Source organism: Strix uralensis, chromosome 1 (assembly GCF_047716275.1).
Source record: "Strix uralensis isolate ZFMK-TIS-50842 chromosome 1, bStrUra1, whole genome shotgun sequence".
Classification (NCBI taxonomy): domain Eukaryota; kingdom Metazoa; phylum Chordata; class Aves; order Strigiformes; family Strigidae; genus Strix; species Strix uralensis.
Genome location: NC_133972.1, coordinates 44,170,658 through 44,191,613, shown reverse-complemented (window position 1 = coordinate 44,191,613; position 20,956 = coordinate 44,170,658). Strand labels below are relative to the sequence as shown.

The window sequence follows — 20,956 nt, the reverse complement described above, 5'->3', positions numbered from 1 at the left end:
CATCGGGCTGACTTAGGGACTTCTCCACACAGCAGGTCAGATGCAACCATGGGCACTTAGGCTGTCCCAGCGAGAGCACAGGAAGGAGACCTATCATCCCTGGCATCCTGAGCTGGAGGCTCACACAACTGGCTTTTGCTTGCTGCTTCCTTGAAGTTTTGTGTTGAGAGTCTAGTTTTGCTCTGAGTCCTAAAACCCCTTAAAGTCTCTTGTGTTTTATGGAACTGATTCAGGGATTTGTCTCAGGAAGAGCAGACTGCATTCCTACTCATCTCCTTCTCCTAGGAGTACACTGGGCACTGTTACATGCAGGTGCCACTAGACTGCCAACACAGTGCTGTGTATGTCCCCCAGGGTGCTGGTCTCAGGTAGGCTTTGGGTGCTGGGAGGGAAGGGTTTGGGCAGGGGATTCACTGCTGCATGCCTTCCCTCATCTGCCCCAGGGATCCCCCGCACTCAGTCCCATAGACATCAATGGCCAAACTGGGGCAAATCCAAACATTTGGGCCTCTCCATCCTGGTTTACATTTTTCTCATCGAACCACCAGCCTTCAGTTACAAAATAGCACTCACAGAACTGCATGTTGTCAGAGAAATCTTCTCCAAAATATTTCCTCTGGAATTTGTTAGATTGCAAGCACTTTGACCATTTACTCTCACTTTTTTCAGAAAGGAAAACTTTCTCAGCTCTTTTAATGTGTGAACAATAAAGAACAGTTGTAAGGAAATAATTCAGAATTCTATAATTAGAGTTTGGGGAAATTTGCCACTTCTTAGGTCATTTTAAAAAAGACCAAAAATAAATATCCTTACAAGGAAAAATACTAAGATTTTTTTCAAAAGGGAATTCTCTGATTTCTTCTGCAGACCTGTCCTCCAGGAATTGGGCATATTTGCAAGATGACTAACTCCTTCAGTGCACTTTCCATTTACTCAGTGGTAAGCATTTAGATGGATTAAGAAAAACATTTTCCTGTGTTGAATAACACAACAGTTGTTTGTATCACAAGTTTGATTTGACTGTTAGATAAGTAATAAATTTAAATAATAAAAGAAAAACAATAATGTTCTATTTCTTCATAGTATTTGAAAGCAGTTTCTAATATCCCCATGACACACACCTTATATACTAATCAACTTTATTTCTGCATAATTTTACTAAACATGTTCTAAAAATCAGCTGGTTAAACTAAATATTGATTCAATTACCGTCTTTAACAAACATCTGTAACTTACTTTTAAAAGTACCCTCCTACAGAACCAGATTATATTTGGCTTACTTTATACTTAATGGAGGAAAATTAATATTTCTAGAGTATGTCTGATCAGCTTCTGATTTCCAGCTTCAGGAAAGTGAAATTGCACCCTATAGCCGTCTCCACAGATTCTCCAGGAGATGACATGACAAGGTCGAGAGTCAGATGTCTACACTGTAGGTATCTATGTTTGGATAAAGGAGAAAAATATTTTCTTGTCTGATCTGAGTGCTGTTGTGCTGCAGGAGTCACATAATCCTTCCAACACGCTCACTCTGGCTGGTGTCTATATTTGCATAGATGTTATATGCTTCTCTGTGCCTATCAAGGAAACAGAAGTCTCGTCTTGAGAAGGGTGATGGCAAAAATGAGTAACTGCCTATTCCCCTCTCTACTTACCCTTGCTTCAGAAACGTTGTCACTGTTTCTTCCCATGCAAAAATCTTCCACCAGCCTCAGGAGGAGAGGATAAGTGGCATGCAGGCTCTTTAGACTGTTCTTCTTCTGGAGAAGATATATATTTCAAGCAGGAATAAAACCACCCCTTTAAGTTACCATTTCTCAGAAGGAGGTACATTATTGACAAGATTTGGGCTGCAACGGAGTGATAAGTGGGTTGAATTTTTTAAAGTTAGGTTACAAAAATTTCCTTGAAATGTCAAAGCTTTTCTCCAAGAGCTTTTCAGTTTTAGATGCAATTCACCATAGCTTTGATGTGACTATTATGTTGATACTAAAAGGTATCAGACTCCCAAGGCTTTTGATACTTCAGGACTCCTTCTTATATTAGGACTGGATGATCTGTTGATGATAAAGCAAGCCACAGTGTGCAGCATTGTATTTTCCTGGGTTTTACATAATTATTTAAAAGGAAGAGCCCAAGTCATGATCTTTCTTTTAAACTCAGTCAGAACTCTTACTGACTTAATTGAGAATATGGTTGGAAAAGGACACACTATAAAAAGAACAAAAATGAGTTAAACGAGGACTTGGCCCAGAGAATGCAGGAGAAAAAATAAAACAAAGCAAAAATAAAGCTTACATCCAATTCCTAGACAAAGCTACTGAGAAAGTAGTGATTGGTCACTATGGCAACAGATTTTTAAATGGAAATAAAATGCTTTAAATACTGCAAGCACATTTTTCTATACAGATCTAGTAAATGAAGTCAGACCTCATTAAAGTGAATATAATTTTACAATAGGTAATCTGTATAATGTTAGAAACACCAATACACAGAGAATCAAAACATAAATAGCTATAAGGTGTTGATGTTTTTACCATATCACTGGTTCAGGAGGTAAATGGTAACATTGGTTATTTTCTTTCCTCAGGGAGTCTTTTAATAACTGGTGTAAATCAAGGCGACTAAGCTTAAATGAGAAATATTTGCTTTTGTTTTCTTGGCTTTTATACTAATGGTCTCAGGTGGGTGAATCAACATATTGAGCTCTATTCCATGATGTAAGAATCTATTCGTGCAGTCTGAACTCTGAGGGAAGTGATTCACTTCTCACCCCCTTTGCTCTGCACCCCTCACAAAGGCATCAAGGCCAAGCCAGCCTTGCATCATTCACACAAATTTTGGATGCCTGTCAGTAAGAGCTGGAATTCCTGCAGTTGGAGCAAGATTTATCTACTATCATACCAATAAAACCAGCATCTAATATGCACATTCTGGTTTAGACTAACACAGCTATGTTGTCACTTCTGTACCTAAGGACTTGGTCCGTTACGTTCAGGGAAGGTAGATGCCAACACTCCGAAGGAGCAAGCTTAACAGCTTATGTTGCTTAGAAAGGTAACAAACAGACACTGTGTATCAGTGACTGATTTATCAGGAAAGGGTGGGAAGCACAGGCAACAGTGGAGATTGAAAACATTCATCAAAACTGCTGACATGACCACACAGGCGCAGGATGATTATGGAGGCACCACAGACCTGCACTGTCCCTATCTGCCTCACCACTGTGTCCATCCTGTTTCTGATGCTCTGCTTATTTCATGGTGTCTTCTCTTCCCTCTCCACATATTCCACCCTTTCAGTAGATTCTTCCACATACTTTATTTTGGCATTGCTTCAAATTCAGTCCTTCAGAGCAGGAATAGTCTTATTCCTAGGCCAGCAAAGTGCCGGCTGCTTGACGACTGTTCAAAGAATACCAATATAGCTTCTGCTCGAATGTGTTCATATTCCTTCATATGTTGGTATTTTGATCCAAAAACCCAGGCATTTTAGAGCAGTTGCAAAACTGGAGATCCTTTCACTCTTTGGCTGTTTGCCTAGCCTAAAACCCCTGTCACTTTATTTGATAAATCAATAATATATAGGAAATAATGTAATATATAGGAACTGTCTCAAATGCGCCGTCTCAGCTCTGCACCAATTTCACTCTGGCAGGCACGGCAAAAGTTGCTCGGAAGAACATGGTGAGAACGTCTCATCTTTGGCCAGCCACTGTCAAGGTTCAGCCCCGGCCAGCCCTGCCAGGGAGCGCAGCCAAGCAGCAGGCAGCCGGGCATGAGAGAGGGTAGGAGAGATACAGCTGCCTGCGAGGCCCTTTCTATGGGCAATGAATTTTTTTTGTCTCTCTGCTGTGAAGGAACACTTGTCTTCAAAGAACTGCTTTCCACAGGCTTCAATTAAACCCATAGTCCATGCTTCACTTCATCAGGAGGAAAGAAGTGGAAGAGACTCCCCTTTTAAGTTTGGTTGCAAAATCCCACTGTTTTAAATACTGTCAGATACTATGACATCAAGCTGCAAAAAATATGGGAAGAGTTTTCCACTAAGCATAGATAGGCAAGATTTGTTTTTTCCATGCCTTGAAAATACTGTCCACCTGATTTTAATTTCTGTCTGTGTACATGCATCCTGTTTACAATACTCATGCTCTTTGAATCAAAGAGAACCTACAAGCGTTGTGCCTTGGTAAATATGGTATTTGTTTTAACTGTTTTGCAGAATAAGTGCATTTTGTGTATACTTTTTATAGGATGACAAACTAATATTATCTTAGTAGCAATTTTCAAGAGATTATTCCTCATTTTAAAACATCCTAAATTCAACAGCTAACACCCTAACATCAAATAGCTAATCCAATCCCGAGCTTCTGGACATCCTAATAAATACATTGATAGCAGGAGTTGGAACAATGTGCAGGAATGAAGGAAACAGATCCCTTGGGCTGAAGATGGAAATAACAGGCACAAAAGCCAAAATGAAACCCGTGGAAGGATGGGCTAAGCTTTTGCCATGAAGTCTTCAGACATGAAGTTCCATGAGAACAGAATTCAGGATTGTTGGCATCAACCTTTTGTTTCATAACACGCATGTACCTTAAGGCTTAAGTACCTCACTTGATCCATATTTTGAAATTATACTTGCTTTACTGAAAACAAAACAAGAAGGCCCTGACTCTCACAGATACATAGGTTCCCAGCTCCTAGGAATTTGACTTCCAGTGACTTGGGGGTTTTATTTCTAAATGTCTTTGAGGATCTGGGACCATTTTTTTCCTCATCCCTAGCAAATGAGAGCAAAAGTGAAACAATACAACAAAGAACAAGTGGAAGATTCCAAACTAATAATACTAAAAAGGTTTTGGGTTAACCAGCCACAGGGATGAATGTACAGAGAGGACTTTTCTCAAAAGATGATTTATAGCTGAGCACCTGGAGAAAATAGTTGGCACCTGGCACAGCTAAAGAACTTTTTTCCTACCCAGAAATAAATCAAGAAGCATGGGGAAGATTTATGTAATCTTCACACTTGGAGTCAGCATCCTGGAAGAAGAAAATCAAATAAGATATAGCGATGGCTAAAGCAGGCAGAAAGATGTACAGCAGTTTAAAAAAGTCAATATTAATATTAGCAAAAAGATGTGTGATATAAATAAGAGGGCAGTGCTTAATCCAGCCTGGGAATTGAGAGCTATCAAGAAGAAACAAGGGATGTACTTGGCAACACAAGGGATATACAAGGCAACCCTGCCCACAGAGTGGGCAGCAGTGTGGCAGACGTGGCCTGAGGCTGCAGATGCTGTAAGGGCAACAGCAAAGCAAGGGGACTGTGGTCACTGCTGCAACAGTATTTTTACATGCATATACTGTTCAGAAGAGATGAAAGTGTGGGATTAACTGTGGGATCTGTTTTTTGCTTCAGGCCCACAGATCTGATGTTTAGTACATTTCCCTCCCTAAGAAGTAAGACTTCAAGGCAGGACAGACTGCTTCACACAGAGGCTGTGTTACCACTGTTAAGTAACCCACTTCAGCCAGTGACCTGCTGAGGAAAAGAAAGGGCAGAGTTGAACCCTCACTAGTCCAGCGTGCCAATACACTGCTGTGAGGCTCAGAGCTGGGGGTTGCAGGCAATGTTTCAAGGTTCCCTCTGTAAGTTGGGGGGCAGAACATTTGTAACAACCCTGCTAAAGCTGCAGGTAGGTGATCCTGCACCTATTACTGCTCTCTGCACCCACCCCACTGGTGCTGCCTTTGGGACAGTGTTGCTGCAGACTAGGCTGTCTGGCAGGGAGCTGCCAGGCTTTTTTGTATTGAGCTAGGAACAACTCCACCACTCTGGCTGCATCACCATCATTCTTTTGGAGCGTTTCTCCTTTCGCTGACTGTCTGCCCCAGCGTAGAGTTCAGGATGTTGGTTTTCACCTCCTAAACCTGCTCGAGCTGTTCCCAGCACTGCTGTGAGTTATGTAGCTGCCAATAGTTTATTGCTCTACATCAGCAAGTGCCAATGAAAGGGCCCTGGCTCCTCAGGAAACACTGTCTGCACAGCCTGCCAGTACATCTTTTCTCATTTTCTCCTTAAGGCTGTCTTTGTCTTCTATGAGCAGTCACAACTCTGATTTTCATACACACTCCTGTGCCACCCATCATCCTTCTCATAATACCACCCCAATGGTGTTCATGCACTCGCCTCCAGGCAGCTTTCCCTGCCTCAGCTCTGCCGCTTGGTGCCCAACCTAGTAAAGGACACAGCCCACTGAAATCAGTGGAAGTACTTTCATGATTTCAGTGGGCTTTCAAACAAGCCTGTGATAACCCTGGTGGAGAGGATCCTTAGCAGCACATCTGAAGACAGTGACAACAGTCCCATTGCCTGAAGTGGAAAGCAGTGTGCACCCTAAGAGCGTTGTCTGCTCTTCTCTTGCTTGCTGTGCCCTGTCATATCTGGTTCTTCTGACCTGCTGTAATCACTTATGAAGGGCATATCCATGAGGTGCAGCTGTTTGTGTGCCTGTGGCTTGTCCTGTGAACAGGAGCATGTTGTGTGGCACTGTGCGGAGCAGAAAGAAAGCCTGAGGGCAGGATTTGTCTCCACCGTAAAAATATGCCTTTGACTTAGCTGTGTAATTTAGACAATTGTTCCTAAAAGTGGAAACCATATTTTCTTAGTGGATACAGTGTGTGAGTGCACAGTGCCCATCCCTGTGGCCTCAAGCCTAATCTATGAATATCTTAAATACTAGTAATGTTATTTATATTAAACAAAGGATAAGCTATTGTTTCACAGTGAGATGTTCAGAATATTTGGCAGCTTTGGGGCTTGGGTGACATCAGTTTTGACTTTCAAAATCAAACTGCCACCTTGTGGTATGGTGGGGGAGAAGTCTGTAGGAAATCACACGGATAACAAGAATATAGATACTTAGTAAAAACTGGTCCCCTTGCCCCACCAATGACTTAGAGTATTTATGTATTCTTAAATATATTTTAACTATAGGAAAATTAATAAAAATTCTTATGTCATGCTTTAAAAAGTCAATCTAACATTGTGATTGCTTGTCAATGTAAAACATAAAACCATTTCCTCATTCTTGTAATTGTACTGAAACCACCAGTGTACTCATATGAGTAGGTTTGTCAAGATTAGACCCAAATGCAGCTTACAGGAAAACACTAACTATAAAGGCTACAGCTATCTATAATTTTTTCCTTTCTCCCTTTTAAGATCATTAATATTAAGAAAAATTTCTGTGAGAGTCAGAGCAGGGCCACACAAATTGCTGAAGGTGAGTAAGTAATAGTGCATCATGTGGTCTGAGGTGTTTTTCGTGTGCATGGTCATGGACCGTGACAGTTATAAGGTAATTTTAGTCAGCTTTCACTGTGGGCCAAGCCATCACAAATTACTTCACCTCGCTTGTCTACCAAGAGCAAGCACGATGGATCAGCAGATGTACAGTTATCTGTTACAGCGATGTGCTTGTGCATCTCAACCTTCAAGCAGCAGACCAGCATGGAGATGTACTGGCATGATCCTTTCAGCTAAATTGAATGTCTATTGTTATCTAATACTATTTATGAAAGATGATAGATGAAGAGCTAGTCCATTTCAAATCATAAAGTGTAGCTGAAGTGAACAATTAATTGCAGCCACATATCAGTTCTTTGTGCATCCATGACTTTTCAGGAATATAGTGGTTTAAAAAATAAGGTGCAGGTAACAAGAAGCCTGTAACATCTTGTCACTCTGCTCATGCCAGACAAGCATTACACTTTTTTTAAAGCATAAAGTGGAGTCATCCACTACTGAAAGTAGCAAAGTAAGAGGGAGGCTGTCATGCAGGAGGGAATGTAAAGGTATGGACAGCCCCATGCTGACTCTCCTCTTAAGTAAGCCGAAAAAGACCCAGATGAGCAGCCTGGGACCTATAGCACCAGGGCAAGTTGTTTTCCTTTCCACTGTGTCTATTACAAAGTGCAGTACCTCAGGGAAGTAGTTTTTATAAAGCATTCTTCATCCAAATGTACACAGGTAGAAGGAACTCCCAAATTTCATAGTTCTCCATGAACTGCTGTCCTGTAACACCTTTGTTGAGCACCGGCTCTAGGAGAGAGCTCATGAGCATTCCTATGGATGAGGGTCCTGCATGTCCTTATGAGGCTGCCTGAGGAGCCCGGCCCCTGGAAACCCTACAAGCACAGAGGCTGCTCTGACTTCCAGTATCACCTGTCTGACATTTCCCCACCAGGTCACTTGGTAGCCAAATTCCCAGGAAGGATAAACGTGAAAATTTCTTAATGGTTGTGGTGACGTCTACTTTGCTGGGTGATTTAAATCAAGGGTGGATAGTCTCCTTCTGGCTATGGCGTCATCCAGCAGCCCAAGCGGGTGCAGGTGTGAACCACTTCTATGTGATGCATGGCAGCAGCTCATGCTAGCCATGTGTGGGTTTGCATCTTCGCAGACTGCTGTCAACACAGGGACAGGACTGGCAAAGATAGAAAGAAAAGGGAGGGAGGGGGAAGTGTTCAGTGGGTGATGGGGTTGTGAGGGAGAAGGTCTGAATTTAGTTGAAGGGTGGGCAGGGGAAGGAGAAGAGTCTGTGAACCCACGCAGCCTCCTGTGCCTGTACCTGAGTTAATTCACATGTAAGGCCCCTGCAGTGTGTGAGATCCCTCACCCCATAACATGGCTGTACAGCTCAGCAGCCCCCAGCATTTCTTCTTCCTAGGAGCAATATTCATGTCCCCTGAGCAAACTAGGGAAATCCTGATGCTCAGGGTATTATAGAGGAGACCGGGCTAGATCAACACAATGATCCCTTGGGGCTTTACAGATCACGGTACCAGTGAGACCTGTGTGGTGGGAGGCTCTTGTGGAGGCCTGCCTGATGGCTGGAGGAATGAAACCAGGACCAACATGCCAAATGCTGTCCTGGGGAAGAGTGAGCTACCTCCCACAGGAAGAGTGCCTTAGGGATTTTTTTTTTTTCCCTGAAATGTACTAGTTAAAAGACATCTGCAGGCAGAGCATCGCATCCCATTGCAGTCAATAAATCAGCAATGGTAACTACTAAAGGAAATGTGAGTGCTTCTCCAGCTGAGAAACAACACCCGGGACTAGTATCTTTTCATGTAAGTGTATGGCAGGAGCAGAGGGTAACCATGTGGTTAATGAAGCTTAATGTGTATAAAGCCCATGGAGATAACTCTTATTTTGGTGTTATTGCTAGTGTGTCTGTCCTCGCTTTCATAAAAAAGAGTGTGGTGATATCTAAGAGTGGCATTTCAATGCCTGAAATGCTCCTCATATAAATAGAACAAGCAGATCAGCATGACCGAGTGATAAAATTACGTTCTGGTCTTCAGGAACTTCAGCATGCAACTGCGCTATAGGGACCTCAGTGTACCCCTATCCACAGCACAAACAAATAAGTTTGGAAATGGATCTGGAAGAGACATACAAAGAGGGAGAGAATACAGAGGGGAAAATTACTCGAGCTGCAGCTGCAAAGTTGGTGAAAAAGGCTTTTCTCGAAGCCCTGAAGTCCAATGACTTTGAAACACTGGAGGAGCTCTTGAGCCAAAAGAAAATAGACGTGGACACGGTGTTTGAAGTGGAAGATGAAAACCTGATTCTGGCATCCTACAAACAAGGTAAATGTGGCAGCATTCACCAGCCAGGAAGTAGATGGGTTTGAGTGATTTTCAAGAAACTGTTGTCTTTTATCTCTTCTGAAGCTGTAGCTTAAGCTGATTCATAGGCAGTAACATCTCAGTAGGTTCATACAGCCGCAGTTACCGCAGTAGGGCAGATTATCATCTGTAACCGCCAGGCTTGGTGGAGAGCAGCTTGAGCCTCCATGCTGTCGAGGCAGCTCCTGCAGCTTCAGGGGAGTCCAGAAAGAGGAGTCCTTTGCCACTTCCTCACAGAGAACTTGGGTGCAAAGCCCAGAATAGATATGTGCAGGCTAAGTGTGGTATAAACATTTCTTGCATGTACCCAGTCACATATCCAGACCATTTAGAAATATGAAATATTCAATGTCTTCCATTTTCAATTTACAGTAGTAGTAAAGTGAATTCTTCCTAGCTCAGGAGAGCTAAGGAAATCCTGTGGACCTTGGATGTTACTGGATGGGAGGAGATTTGTTTTTCAAGCTGACAGAAAGTGTTTATTAAAAGAGAAAAATCATCTGGAAAAACACAACCAGGAAAGAGGTCTGTTTTGGAGTGCAGAAAACCCAAACTAGTTCTCAGCCAGACACTGGCTAAGTTTCCAAAAACTTACAACTTAAAGTAATAAACCAAGTTTGCTCTCTGCTAAAATCAACATACTTCATGACCTACTTGCTAACAGACTCTTTGTGTGTATCTAGAAAGCAGTAATGATCAGCCTCTGCCAGAAGTTAATCATATGTGGAGATGAACACCTCCAGAGCCAGCAGCACAGCAAATGCACTTTCTTTTCTGTGGCATAAAGAAAGGACAACATCCCTCCTCTTCTCCTTTTCTATGTTTACCTCTTATTTAATGATTAGCTCCTGTTCTTTTGATTTCATTAGGGCAAGGATGATACAGTCATTGCGTACTTCCCCTGGGGACAGTGTCTGAACTAAGCCAAAGAGTGAGGCATGAATCTTAAAATACCTTTTCTTCTGTCCTCAGCAGGCTGAGATGCATTTTGGTTGTGGTTTGAGATTACAGGATTAATGCATAGATTTTTAATTGTAGATCATTTGACTACAAGCATTAACCTGTCTCTTTGGAGAAGTCTCTCCTTCCTCCAAAAAGTAGAGAGGTAAATGCACCCTCTGGCCTAAATCACAGCAGTGTATTCTCTTTGTCTGAAAGACAGGAGGCACTCTATCAACTTTCCTGCAAGTTTTACTTTTGTTCTGAATACCAGATAACTATGATATGGGAGGAAGATTTCCTTGAGGAGGGAGAGGGGAGAAAAATTAAACCCCAATATCCCACCATTCAGACAAGCTGAGCTTTGCCATAGACCCAGGCAATGAAGTGGAAAAGGGATGACATGGGTGACAGAGTGGCTTTTCTTCCTCTCTTCCAAAGAGACTGAGAGCTCCCAAGGACACTGACCTTGCACACGCCATGGCTTTTTCATGTTTCTATCCAAAGAAACAAGCAAGCTGAACGAGGCCTCCCATGGAGCCCACATCTTCTTCCTGCTCAGTGCCTGGTCCCTGTCCCTCTGGGCTCAGAGATATCTGTGGGTTTAGGCAGAGGACATGGGAGATGCTCCCTCGGGATGTCTGAGCACAGCTCACCTGCAGCAACACAGGCAAAGGAAATAAGCGGTGGTCTCAGGCAGGAATATTGTGGCTGTATAAGGTGACAACTTGGCTTTTAAGGATCACTTTCCTGCTGTTACATATCATTTATGGCTCATATCTGATCCTAAATGTGCGGCCCAGCTCCATGTGGGATAAGCCTGCAGTATTCCACAGCTCACTGGTAACAAGGGGGAATACTGCATGTGAATTCGGATGGGGGGGGTGATTTAAGAAACTTGGTCTGCTATATGCACAGACTTTGGGATATAGCCCACCTACTTTGCCCAGTTTGGGGGCATATGATGAAAAGGTTATCTTACCAGAGTTGCCAGCGTAACCTGCAGAGTCAGGAGGTTGAGAGAGGGTTGAGAGGCTGCAGAGGAGCCTGTTGCCCTCCTTGGGCACTCAGGTGCCTGAGGGCTGCCTGTTGTTGCCATTCGCGATGTGGGTTCCATGGGCACTGGATTTGGTAGTCCCCAAAATTTAGTCCTAGAGCAGATGCTGTGGTCTGCAGACAGTTCTTCACCCCTGACATTTCACACACTGGTAGTAATAAATGCTTATATTGGTCAGGAAGAAGTCACTACAGCCATGCCAGAGCAGGAGGTGCAGCTTCCATCATGACTGTCCATTTTGTATCTGTAACCTTTCAGTGGAAATCTAGCATTATTCAGAGGCATACACGAACTGCATTACTGGAATCTATCTCAAAATATACTTGCAATTTAACTGGGATGGAAGAAAAACTTTTAAGTTTCTTCCTGCCACCAGCACTTTTTTTCTATCTACCTCTTGCCTTCCTCTCCATCTTCTTTCTAATACAACACACATGAATACTGTAAAAACCGTATCTATATGACATTAAGGTTGAAAAATTATATACAACCAGAGGTTCAAAAATGAAGGTCTGAATTAATTTGACTTTATTATACACCTTTAGTATCTTTTTCTGTGTCTTTTACATGATAACAGTATTCAACCAGGCATTTGTCTAAGGATAAATAGATTAAAAAAAAAACCAGAAAAATTTTATAGGCACATTTTAGCTATTATGCAGCTGCTGTATCTAAAAAAAAAAAAAAAAGAAAATAAGAAGTTTTAGACTTCTCCTGCCCTTCTGCACATTATTATTGTGTTTTACTTTTTTTAAACAAATGATTATAGTAATCACTTCTGAGACTGTCTCTGTGCAGTCATTAAGCATGTAGTCCTATTTTGGGAACAAATATTTAAGTGTTATTTGGTCTTACACCTGTTTGTAAGTAAAAAAAAAAAAATAGAAGTGTGAAATTTTCAGAGAAAAATCCAAACATTTTGGAGCCAAATTTCATGCTAAAGTGTCACTGCTTCTATTTGGCTCTTTAACCTAATTTACATCAGCATCCAAACTCCTCACTCCGTGCTCCTCAGAGGCAGTAGTTGGCAGGAGGTCTGTGATAGAGCTGCAGCCACCTTGCCAGGTGTTGTTTATGTGCAGTGCATCACTGGAGGTCTGAATCCAGCTCCTGACATGCAAGATCCTGCCATCTCCCATGCAGAAAGGGTAGGATGAGCTATCTTTTGAGTCGCTGACCTAAGTAAATGCTGCCTTCTTATTCCAATGCCACCTTTGTTCAGCTATTGGCAGGCTGAAGATCCCATTTCCCCCATACTTTTTAGCTGGTGGCATTTCAAATGCTCTAAGCATATTTTTTTTTATTTAGTCTACACAGATCACAAGGAAAAAAAGTCGCCTTCAGAGTATATCTACATGAGAATTACCTCTCCAAAAGGCAGGCTATTCAGCACACATAATAAAAATGCTTATGAAAGTTATGTTTGAGAGAACTTTGTGTGCTGTAGCTGTAGCTGGTGAAATTACAGTAAATTAAAGCAAAACTCCAACCCTTCCTTCCCCTTCAATTATTCTCAGTAGGTAGATAGTCCAAATAAAAGTCTTTGCCAAGTGTGGTAACACATTTTCACTTTGTACAGGGTACTGGCTGCCTAGCTACAAATTAAAAATATCCTGGGCAACTGGACTTCACCTAGCTGTCATGTATGGACACCTGGAGAGTCTTTCAGTTCTCCTCAATCACAAGGCTACAATCAACTGCCGGCCCAACGGAAAAGCTGCAATCCATGTAGCATGTGAAATGGCAAATGTTGAGTGTCTCAAGATCCTTTGCAACCATGGAGCTAAGCTGAACTGCTTTTCAATGAGTGGGCAGGCACCCTTGCACTTCTGTACGACACGAACCTCCATGCCTTGTGCCCAGCAGTTGGTTTGGAGAGGTAAGGTGAAGCTCTGGAGCATCTCTTGTAGCATGCCCAGAGATGGTGGGCATGGTCTGTGGTTTCTCTTAGAAGGCAACTTGTCAAAGCACATGTGTATTTATCCCTTCCATCCACAGCTGACCCATATCCTCATCTCAGGCTCCTTTTCCCCATCTCTCTGATCAGAGGAAGTTCCTCCCATTCTGATTCCTCACCCCATCTGTTCTTCCCTCTTCCTGGCCACTGGCCCTTACTCCAGGGTATTTCCCATTTCAGTGCCTCCAGCCCATTGCCTGGTCAGTCCCTCAGCAGAAGAGCTCCTCTGAATCAGGGAGTTTCTATTTCTCTAATTTTTTTCTGTCTTCATCATCCAGTTTTATTATTGAGATGTAGTCACACAAAAGTGCACCCCTCTACTCTTCTTTTTCAAATTTCCTTGATCTCAGTAAAATTCTTCCAACCACTTGTTTTTTGAGACCTGACCTTAAAAAATTGGATACAGTTTTTCACACTGTCTCTTTGTCAGCAGCCTATGTAGGGATTGGGGAAAAAAAAGGCTATTGAGTAAGATTTTTGTTTTCCCAAAGTAAGATACATTATGCTGCTAGTCATCTATAACAAAGGAAACTATGAATAGACATAATTCCTGGATAAATATGTTGGTGTCACACACTATTTCCTTAACACAAGGATGCTGACTCAGGATACAGTAAAAGGCAGACATAAAAGGTAGAGCAAAGTCAGGCAGTTCAAGTCTTCAGTTACAAACAGATTCATTCCCCTATTCGTCACACTGTGCCATGGCAAATACAAGTGCTTTTGGGGTTTTTTTGCTACATGTGTTGTTATTGAAGGCTTTTCCTAAGATGCAGAGCCCAAGTATGCTTTGTGGGCAGGGCAATCTGTAGTCCCGAATGAATAACCACATCGCTTTTCTTCTGGAAAGATACATACTATTTTGTTTGGTAGAACAGAAAATAAATGCTGCCAGTTGTATCCTGCCCAAAGCAAACAGTCCTGACAGCAGGAGTTGAATTTCCTACCATGGAAAAGCTTAAAAGTCAAATGTACTCCTATAAAATGTAGCATAAGATGAACGCAAATGAAAGGATGTATTCTGTAGGCTTTCTCCACCCACCCATCAGCAACAGAATAATAATACTTTACAAGCCAACCTTCATCCCAAAGCACTCAGTAAACTTGAATCTCCATGTGAGCTAAACATCGAGACTCCAGCCAAAATGGGAAAGGTCTGGAGCAAAACACGGCAGGTGTGCACATGCACAGCAGCACCACCCAACAGCCCAAAGCAGGTTTTCGGTTAAATGTCCTTGCACCAAAGTTTCCAAGAGGCATCTCCCACCCTGCCATCTTCACTCAGTGGTGTCACACTGGGCCAGTTCAGGTAAAAGCAGTTTTACCGCTTCTGCTTGGGGCAACTCGCCAACCAAGAAAACTGATCCCATGTTCGTTTACCACCTCTGAACTTAGATTGCTGATACTCTTGTGGATATCTAACACCACGAACACACAGCAGAGCTTAACAGCATTAGCACTCGGGTTTTCCAGCCCAGAGGTAATTTCTGACTCCTCTCCCTCCCTCCCAATCCTTAAACCTCAGTCCTCCTGTAAGTTTGGGCGTGTAAGTGCTTCCCTGAGCCCAGAGACAAGAAGGGTGGCCACACAGCGTGCTCTTGCTCTTGCACGAGTGTTTTACTGACAGTTTGCCAAGGCCCCAGGTTCAGGGAGCCCTTGCCCACCCAGCCGGTGCCGTCACCTTCGTCTCCCCCGTGCCTGGAGGCGCCCCCGGCGCAGCCCCGCTCCGCTCGCTCCTCAGTAGATGGAGCTCTTGCTCCAGCTGTGAGCCGCTCGGCACAGGGAGCAGCCCCGCCAGCTCCCCCACCGCCGGCTTCAAAACAGGATCCAGACCCTGTGCTGGGGACTTGGGCGATGGAATTTTTTATATCATCTACGGATCGATCATAAAATGTCCTTGCTTCCAGGCTCGCAGTTAATGAGGTGCTGTGGGAAGCATTCTCAGGGTACAGATCTGAGCAGAGCTCTTCTCTGGAGTAGGAGTAAAGCTCTCCTTTTTCCGTCAGTTCTTAATTTATAGGAAAAAGCATTTTACACAGAGATTTGGACCTGCATGCCGCTCCAAAATAAAGCATTCAGATAAGGTCTTCTGCCAGCTCGGGGCCAAGCCATCACATCTGAAGCTGGACCCAAGGACCTGAAGTTTCTAAGTTGTTTCCTGGAGGCTTAAGATATGGAGAATCCACGTCCCTAGCCTTTTGCATGTCCGTGTGTGTCTTTCATGTCAGTTGCTCGCCTTTACCTTCTCCTTGGATGGCAGGGCTCAAGTAGAGAGCTGGCCAAACTAGGATTCCATTGCCTTCATTTTTTCCCATTACCTTTCTTTGGCAGGAGCAAATGTGAACATAAAAACAAACAACCAAGATGAGGAGACTCCTCTGCACATCGTTGCACGTTTGGGTATCCCTGAGCTTGTGGCCTTTTACGTGGAACAAGGAGCACACGTTGATGCTCTCAATGCCTACATGGAGACTCCCCTGGCCTGTGCAGCTTATTGGGCCCTGCACTATAAGGATCAGATATACAGCCCGGATCACCACCTCATCTGTCGGATGCTCTTAGACTATAAAGCTGAAGTGAATGCTCGTGATGAGGATTTCAAATCACCGCTCCACAAAGCTGCCTGGAACTGTGATCACGTCCTGCTGCATATGCTGCTGGAGGCAGGAGCAGAAGCAAACATCATGGATGTCAATGGCTGTGCACCCCTACAGTATATCATAAAAGTGACATCTGTGCGGCCAGCTGCCCAGCCTGACATCTGCTACCAGCTGCTACTGAATCATGGGGCAGCTAGGATATATCCTCTGCAATTCCACAAGGTTAAGGATGGCTTTGTACTGTAGGGATATGGAGAGAGGTGATGTCTTGAACAGGAATGGGATGAGAGATTCAAACTTCAGGGTTTGTTGGTATCTGGATTTGCTGGAATCCTGTAAACTGTGGGCCCAGAACGCCCAAAAGCTTGTGGGCCAACCTGTTGTAAGAGTGGTATCATCTAACTGAAGTGAAATTACAGTTGCTAATGCCAGAAACCAGACCCAGACCCCATTTTTGTTCTTTATCAACCTGAAACCCCAAATTCTAAATGTTGGTTCAAGCCTAATTTTTCAGAGCTGATTCACTTTCTCATTTCAGAAAACCTACATGCCTTTGTCAAACCTGACTCCATACAAGCTTAACTGGATTATATGAAATGCATATTTCATGGCATCTACCAAAGACTGGAGATCAGACCATTTCATTCTGTTTGCCACTTCTGACCTTTAAAAATCTATTAAAATCTTTTCAAAATTAAATGAATCTCAATAAAGCTTTGGGTCATTCCCAGGAAGTGTGAGAAATTAAGGTGAAATGCTGGGCCTGGGCTCATAGCTGATGGAAAAAAAAAAAAAAAAAAAAAGAAAAATAATTGCAGAATCCCTTCTACAGAATTTATAAACATCCACAAAGCCCAAGGCACTGACAGAAGTAACTGACAGTCTTATTATATCAGACAACTAAACTTGCTGTAGTCAGGACTTCATCTCTCTCATCCAGTGCCCTGAGCAACATTTTGCAGCTCCTCCACTCTATGTGTAAAGTTTTAACAAGTTAAGCAACCATCAGCCCTTGACTAAAATGTCAAACTTTTGGTTGTGCCCTCTTGAGCCCAGGATGAGCTGTTCCTGTCTGTAACAGAACAACACTTAGTGTCTTAGGGCATGTTTGAGGGGTTCCTCCTAGGGCCAGGTCTGGGGTCTCATCTTCCTGCCTCTGCCTTTGTCTTGTTTCATGGAGTAGTTCTCCCTTCCAAACCATCATTTGACATCTGTAAAATATGTAGGATGACATTTATCCCAGAGGGATGTGCTGCAGTTTTGTTTGTGAAAGCCTGGTGACTGTGTGGGACAAAATTGTGCATCATAAGGTGTGAAAGCAAAGTGTTATTTTCTGAGTGTGAGTGACAATAGACTTTGTTTTTTTTCCTACTGAGCTAAAGTTACTGAGCAGAGCAGTTGCTTCAAGGGCCTCGTTTGGCTTGGAAGCCTGACTTCTGAGCTGTGTTATCTCCCAGTCTTCTTTTAAATTTTCCTGTAACAATGCATTTTTGACTCATATGAGGGGTTTTTTCTGTTCCTGTGCTGCATGATCTGGAGCAAGGACTTTGTGCATGGTTTTGCCTAGTATTGAGTCATTCAACCCAACTATGAACAAGTTATCTTCAGATTTGGGTGATAAAGCTCACCCCATCAGCAAGTTTTGCTGCTCTGGAGATCTAAACCCGTACTTCTGTATGGTGTTAAACTGGGGGCTAGCCTGGGATTTCTTGCTGTAGTTGCACTGAGTAGTGTATACAGGGCTCATGTCTTTTGCATCTCCAAACTTATCTTCTTGTAATTCTTGGGCTGTGTCGGTCCCAGTATGCCGTTGCACAGTGCCAAGCACCCAGGTTAGCCCCAGCTTCTTGGTGGTACTCATGGTCTCTATGCATCCTGCCTGCAGGTGCTACAAGCCTGTCATTCCCATCCCAGAGCTGTGGAGGTTGTCATCAATACCTATGAACACATCAAATCAACATCTAAGTGGAAAGCAGCCATACCTGATGACGTCTTTGAGGTAAGCTCTTAATGAGTTTTAACCGAGTAAAATCCAAGCTCATTATTTGCATTTTCCATATCTGGCCACAGAAAAGTGACAATGCTTTTGAAAAGAACACCTCAGAGGATTTGGGACTTCCCCATTTAATATTACTCACTTGACAAAACCGACAAAAGACATATTTTTGAGAAATTTTCATTGCAACATCATCCTTTGGACCCCTGTCAGGGGTGCTGCAGCAGCTCAGCTGTCCCTGCACTCAGCAAGTGCAAAGATTCTGGCTGTGACTGGTGTTTCTTCAGATCTCTCAATGTGTATATTTCTATATTTTTTAAGTTAGCAAATATTTTAAAAGTACCATGTTACATGGGTATGACTATGTATCTTTAGGTTCTTTGCAGGGACTGGGTTTCTGTGAACAAATACAGAGGAGAATATAAATGAAAAATAACAGATAAAAGAGGAAAAGATGTTGTCAAAAGGCAAAACTTTGGGACAAACTACGTGTTTTGACATAATCATCCCTTTAATTCAGAAACCCTCATAGTCCAAATATTCCACTTCAAACCTAGCTTTTTATGAATACTGGGCTTTTTCAAAATATTCAAATCAGTGCTGAAGTTAAGTGCACCAATATCTGCTATACATTATCAGTGATGTTTAGGGAACTCTATCTGTATTATAATGCAGAATTATATAGCCAGAGGAACTGTGAGACTTTCTCTGGGTCAGATTTGTTCAGAAAGAATTAAAAGAAATCATTGTGGGTGAACACAAAATTAAAAGTTAAAGGTCTTTTTTCACCTTAACAATGAAAATAATAATTTTTCTTCAAACAAAAATTTTAATCTGAAATATTGGAACATTCTTATTTGGAAAATTCTACAGTTGCTCTATTTCTTCATCGAGATTTTCATTTTTGTTGTCAAAGCTATTTGATGAATCTGACATGAAATTGAAGAAAACTTTTTGTTGACACAAATCTGTACTTTTCCATTCCTAAAGTGTATCTGAAAATATGTGTAACCAGATCTGTCAAGTAGCAAGATTATAAAATAAGGTCAATTTACATGTATTTACTATTTGCTTCTTTTATTTCAACATCATTTGTAAGCATCTGCACTTTTCTTCTCGTGAGGATGCAATTTTATTTATTTTAAAAGGCCACTGGGACGATGAGTAAGACCAAAGGTACTTTGCTGTCTGCAGCCCCAGAAAACTCATCGGTAACACCAGCATTATGCTGCCTTGCTGCCCTGCGGTGAGGTTTAGAGGATTAACTTGTCCACCTGCACTGACCCTGAGCTGACTGCAGTGTTTCTTCAGATCAGGACTAATGCCACAGAGGAACCCCCACCTCAAACTGGTGGATGTAAGACATACCAAACCGAAAGATTTCATCATGGTCTTTAACTTAACACTAAATATTTGAGGAAAGCATAAGAATTTTGTGCAGGCATTTGGCAAAACCAAGTCCCTGGTGCTTGATGTGTCTCCAAGGGACAGGATGGCTGTCTGTGCTTGTTACCTTGTTCTGCCAAGGCCTGCGTGTGGGCAGGGAAAAGGGAGGGAAGGAAAGCAGCCTTCTCGCCCTAAAACACTCTTGTGTTTTTTTACAGCGTCACCAGGATTTCTATGACTCTTTGTTCACTGTGTGCAGCAATTCACCACGGTCACTCATGCATTTATGCAGATGTGCTATTCGGGGGATACTGTCAGAAAGGTGCCACCAAGGAGTCCCCTTGCTCTCCATCCCCCTGACCATGAAGAAGTACTTGCTGCTGGAACCAGAAGGAATCATCTATTGAGCCATAGCCGAGCGGGCACCAGCGTCTCCCTTCCCAGATCTGCGTGCCTCTGCGGGGTGCTGTGGATCCAGGCACAACCCTGACACAGCCTTTTGCTTTTGTACCATCGCAGGCCAGCCTGAAGCTGGGCTGGGATTTATGGGCTCTTCTCCAAGCCACTGTCTTTCCCTGCACTGAGGAATCACAGCTGCAGACTGCAGGTTGTGCTGGGGGAGGCAGAGCTGGAAAGGCCCCCCACTCCAAACAAACACAGGGGTGCATACTTCCATGCTTTGTTCAGCCTAGTTTAAATGATGCTGCTGCTTCCTCTGGTATTTATTCCACTGCCTTCTAGACAGCATTAGATTCAATCTGAACAACCTTTGATACTGTTTCACTGCAATTCTCTGCAGCTACCATTTTAGGAGTAAAAGAAAGGATACTGTCAAAAAATAGGACATTTATTAGAGTCACGGGAATGCTTTCCCAGAAAGAAATGAGTGAACTGCTTTGAAATGTGACCACAGACAGGATTTCAGTAGTTTTCCTATTTTCCTGTATATGACTCTCAATTCAATGTTAGTTCACTGTTCACTATACCTGTCTGTATCTTATAAAGCTTTGTCATAATAATATCCTTTTTAATTGTAAGAATTTTTTCCATTATCAATCATAGTATGTGAACAGAATTGAAATCTGCAGCACTGAAATTTCTGTACATTGATATTCATACCCAGGCAGCTTTTAGCAGATGCTGCGTTTGTTTCCACTCTTGCTGTGACCGATGATAAATTCATATCCTGGTGTCAAGAAACGCAGGTACAATGGACTTGCCCCTGCAACCTGCATAGCTGTACCTATATGCATCCATATATCCCTCAAGATGGTGTTGGACAGGATCTGGGAAGAATATAAACCCTTCTCTTCATTGACTATA

General features: G+C 42.8%; 1 protein-coding gene across 1 annotated transcript; it reads left to right on the top strand.

Annotated features, from left to right (window-relative positions):
• The first annotated feature begins 9,445 nt into the window (after positions 1-9,445).
• Positions 9,446-20,714, top strand: ASB4 (ankyrin repeat and SOCS box containing 4). Its single transcript, XM_074892306.1, has 5 exons — positions 9,446-9,659; positions 13,274-13,573; positions 15,983-16,473; positions 18,137-18,250; positions 19,852-20,714. The coding sequence occupies exons 1-5, from the start codon at positions 9,446-9,448 to the stop codon at positions 20,038-20,040; spliced, it is 1,308 nt and encodes a 435-aa protein (XP_074748407.1). The 3' UTR covers positions 20,041-20,714.
• The last annotated feature ends 242 nt before the right edge of the window (positions 20,715-20,956 follow it).

Coding starts and splice junctions, on each gene's coding strand:
- ASB4 (XM_074892306.1), top strand. CDS start 9,446: ATGGATCTGGAAGAGACATACAAAGAGGGAGAGAATACAGAGGGGAAA. Junction 9,660..13,273: donor TCTGGCATCCTACAAACAAG/GTAAATGTGGCA, acceptor CACTTTGTACAG/GGTACTGGCTGCCTAGCTAC. Junction 16,474..18,136: donor ATCCTCTGCAATTCCACAAG/GTTAAGGATGGC, acceptor TCCTGCCTGCAG/GTGCTACAAGCCTGTCATTC.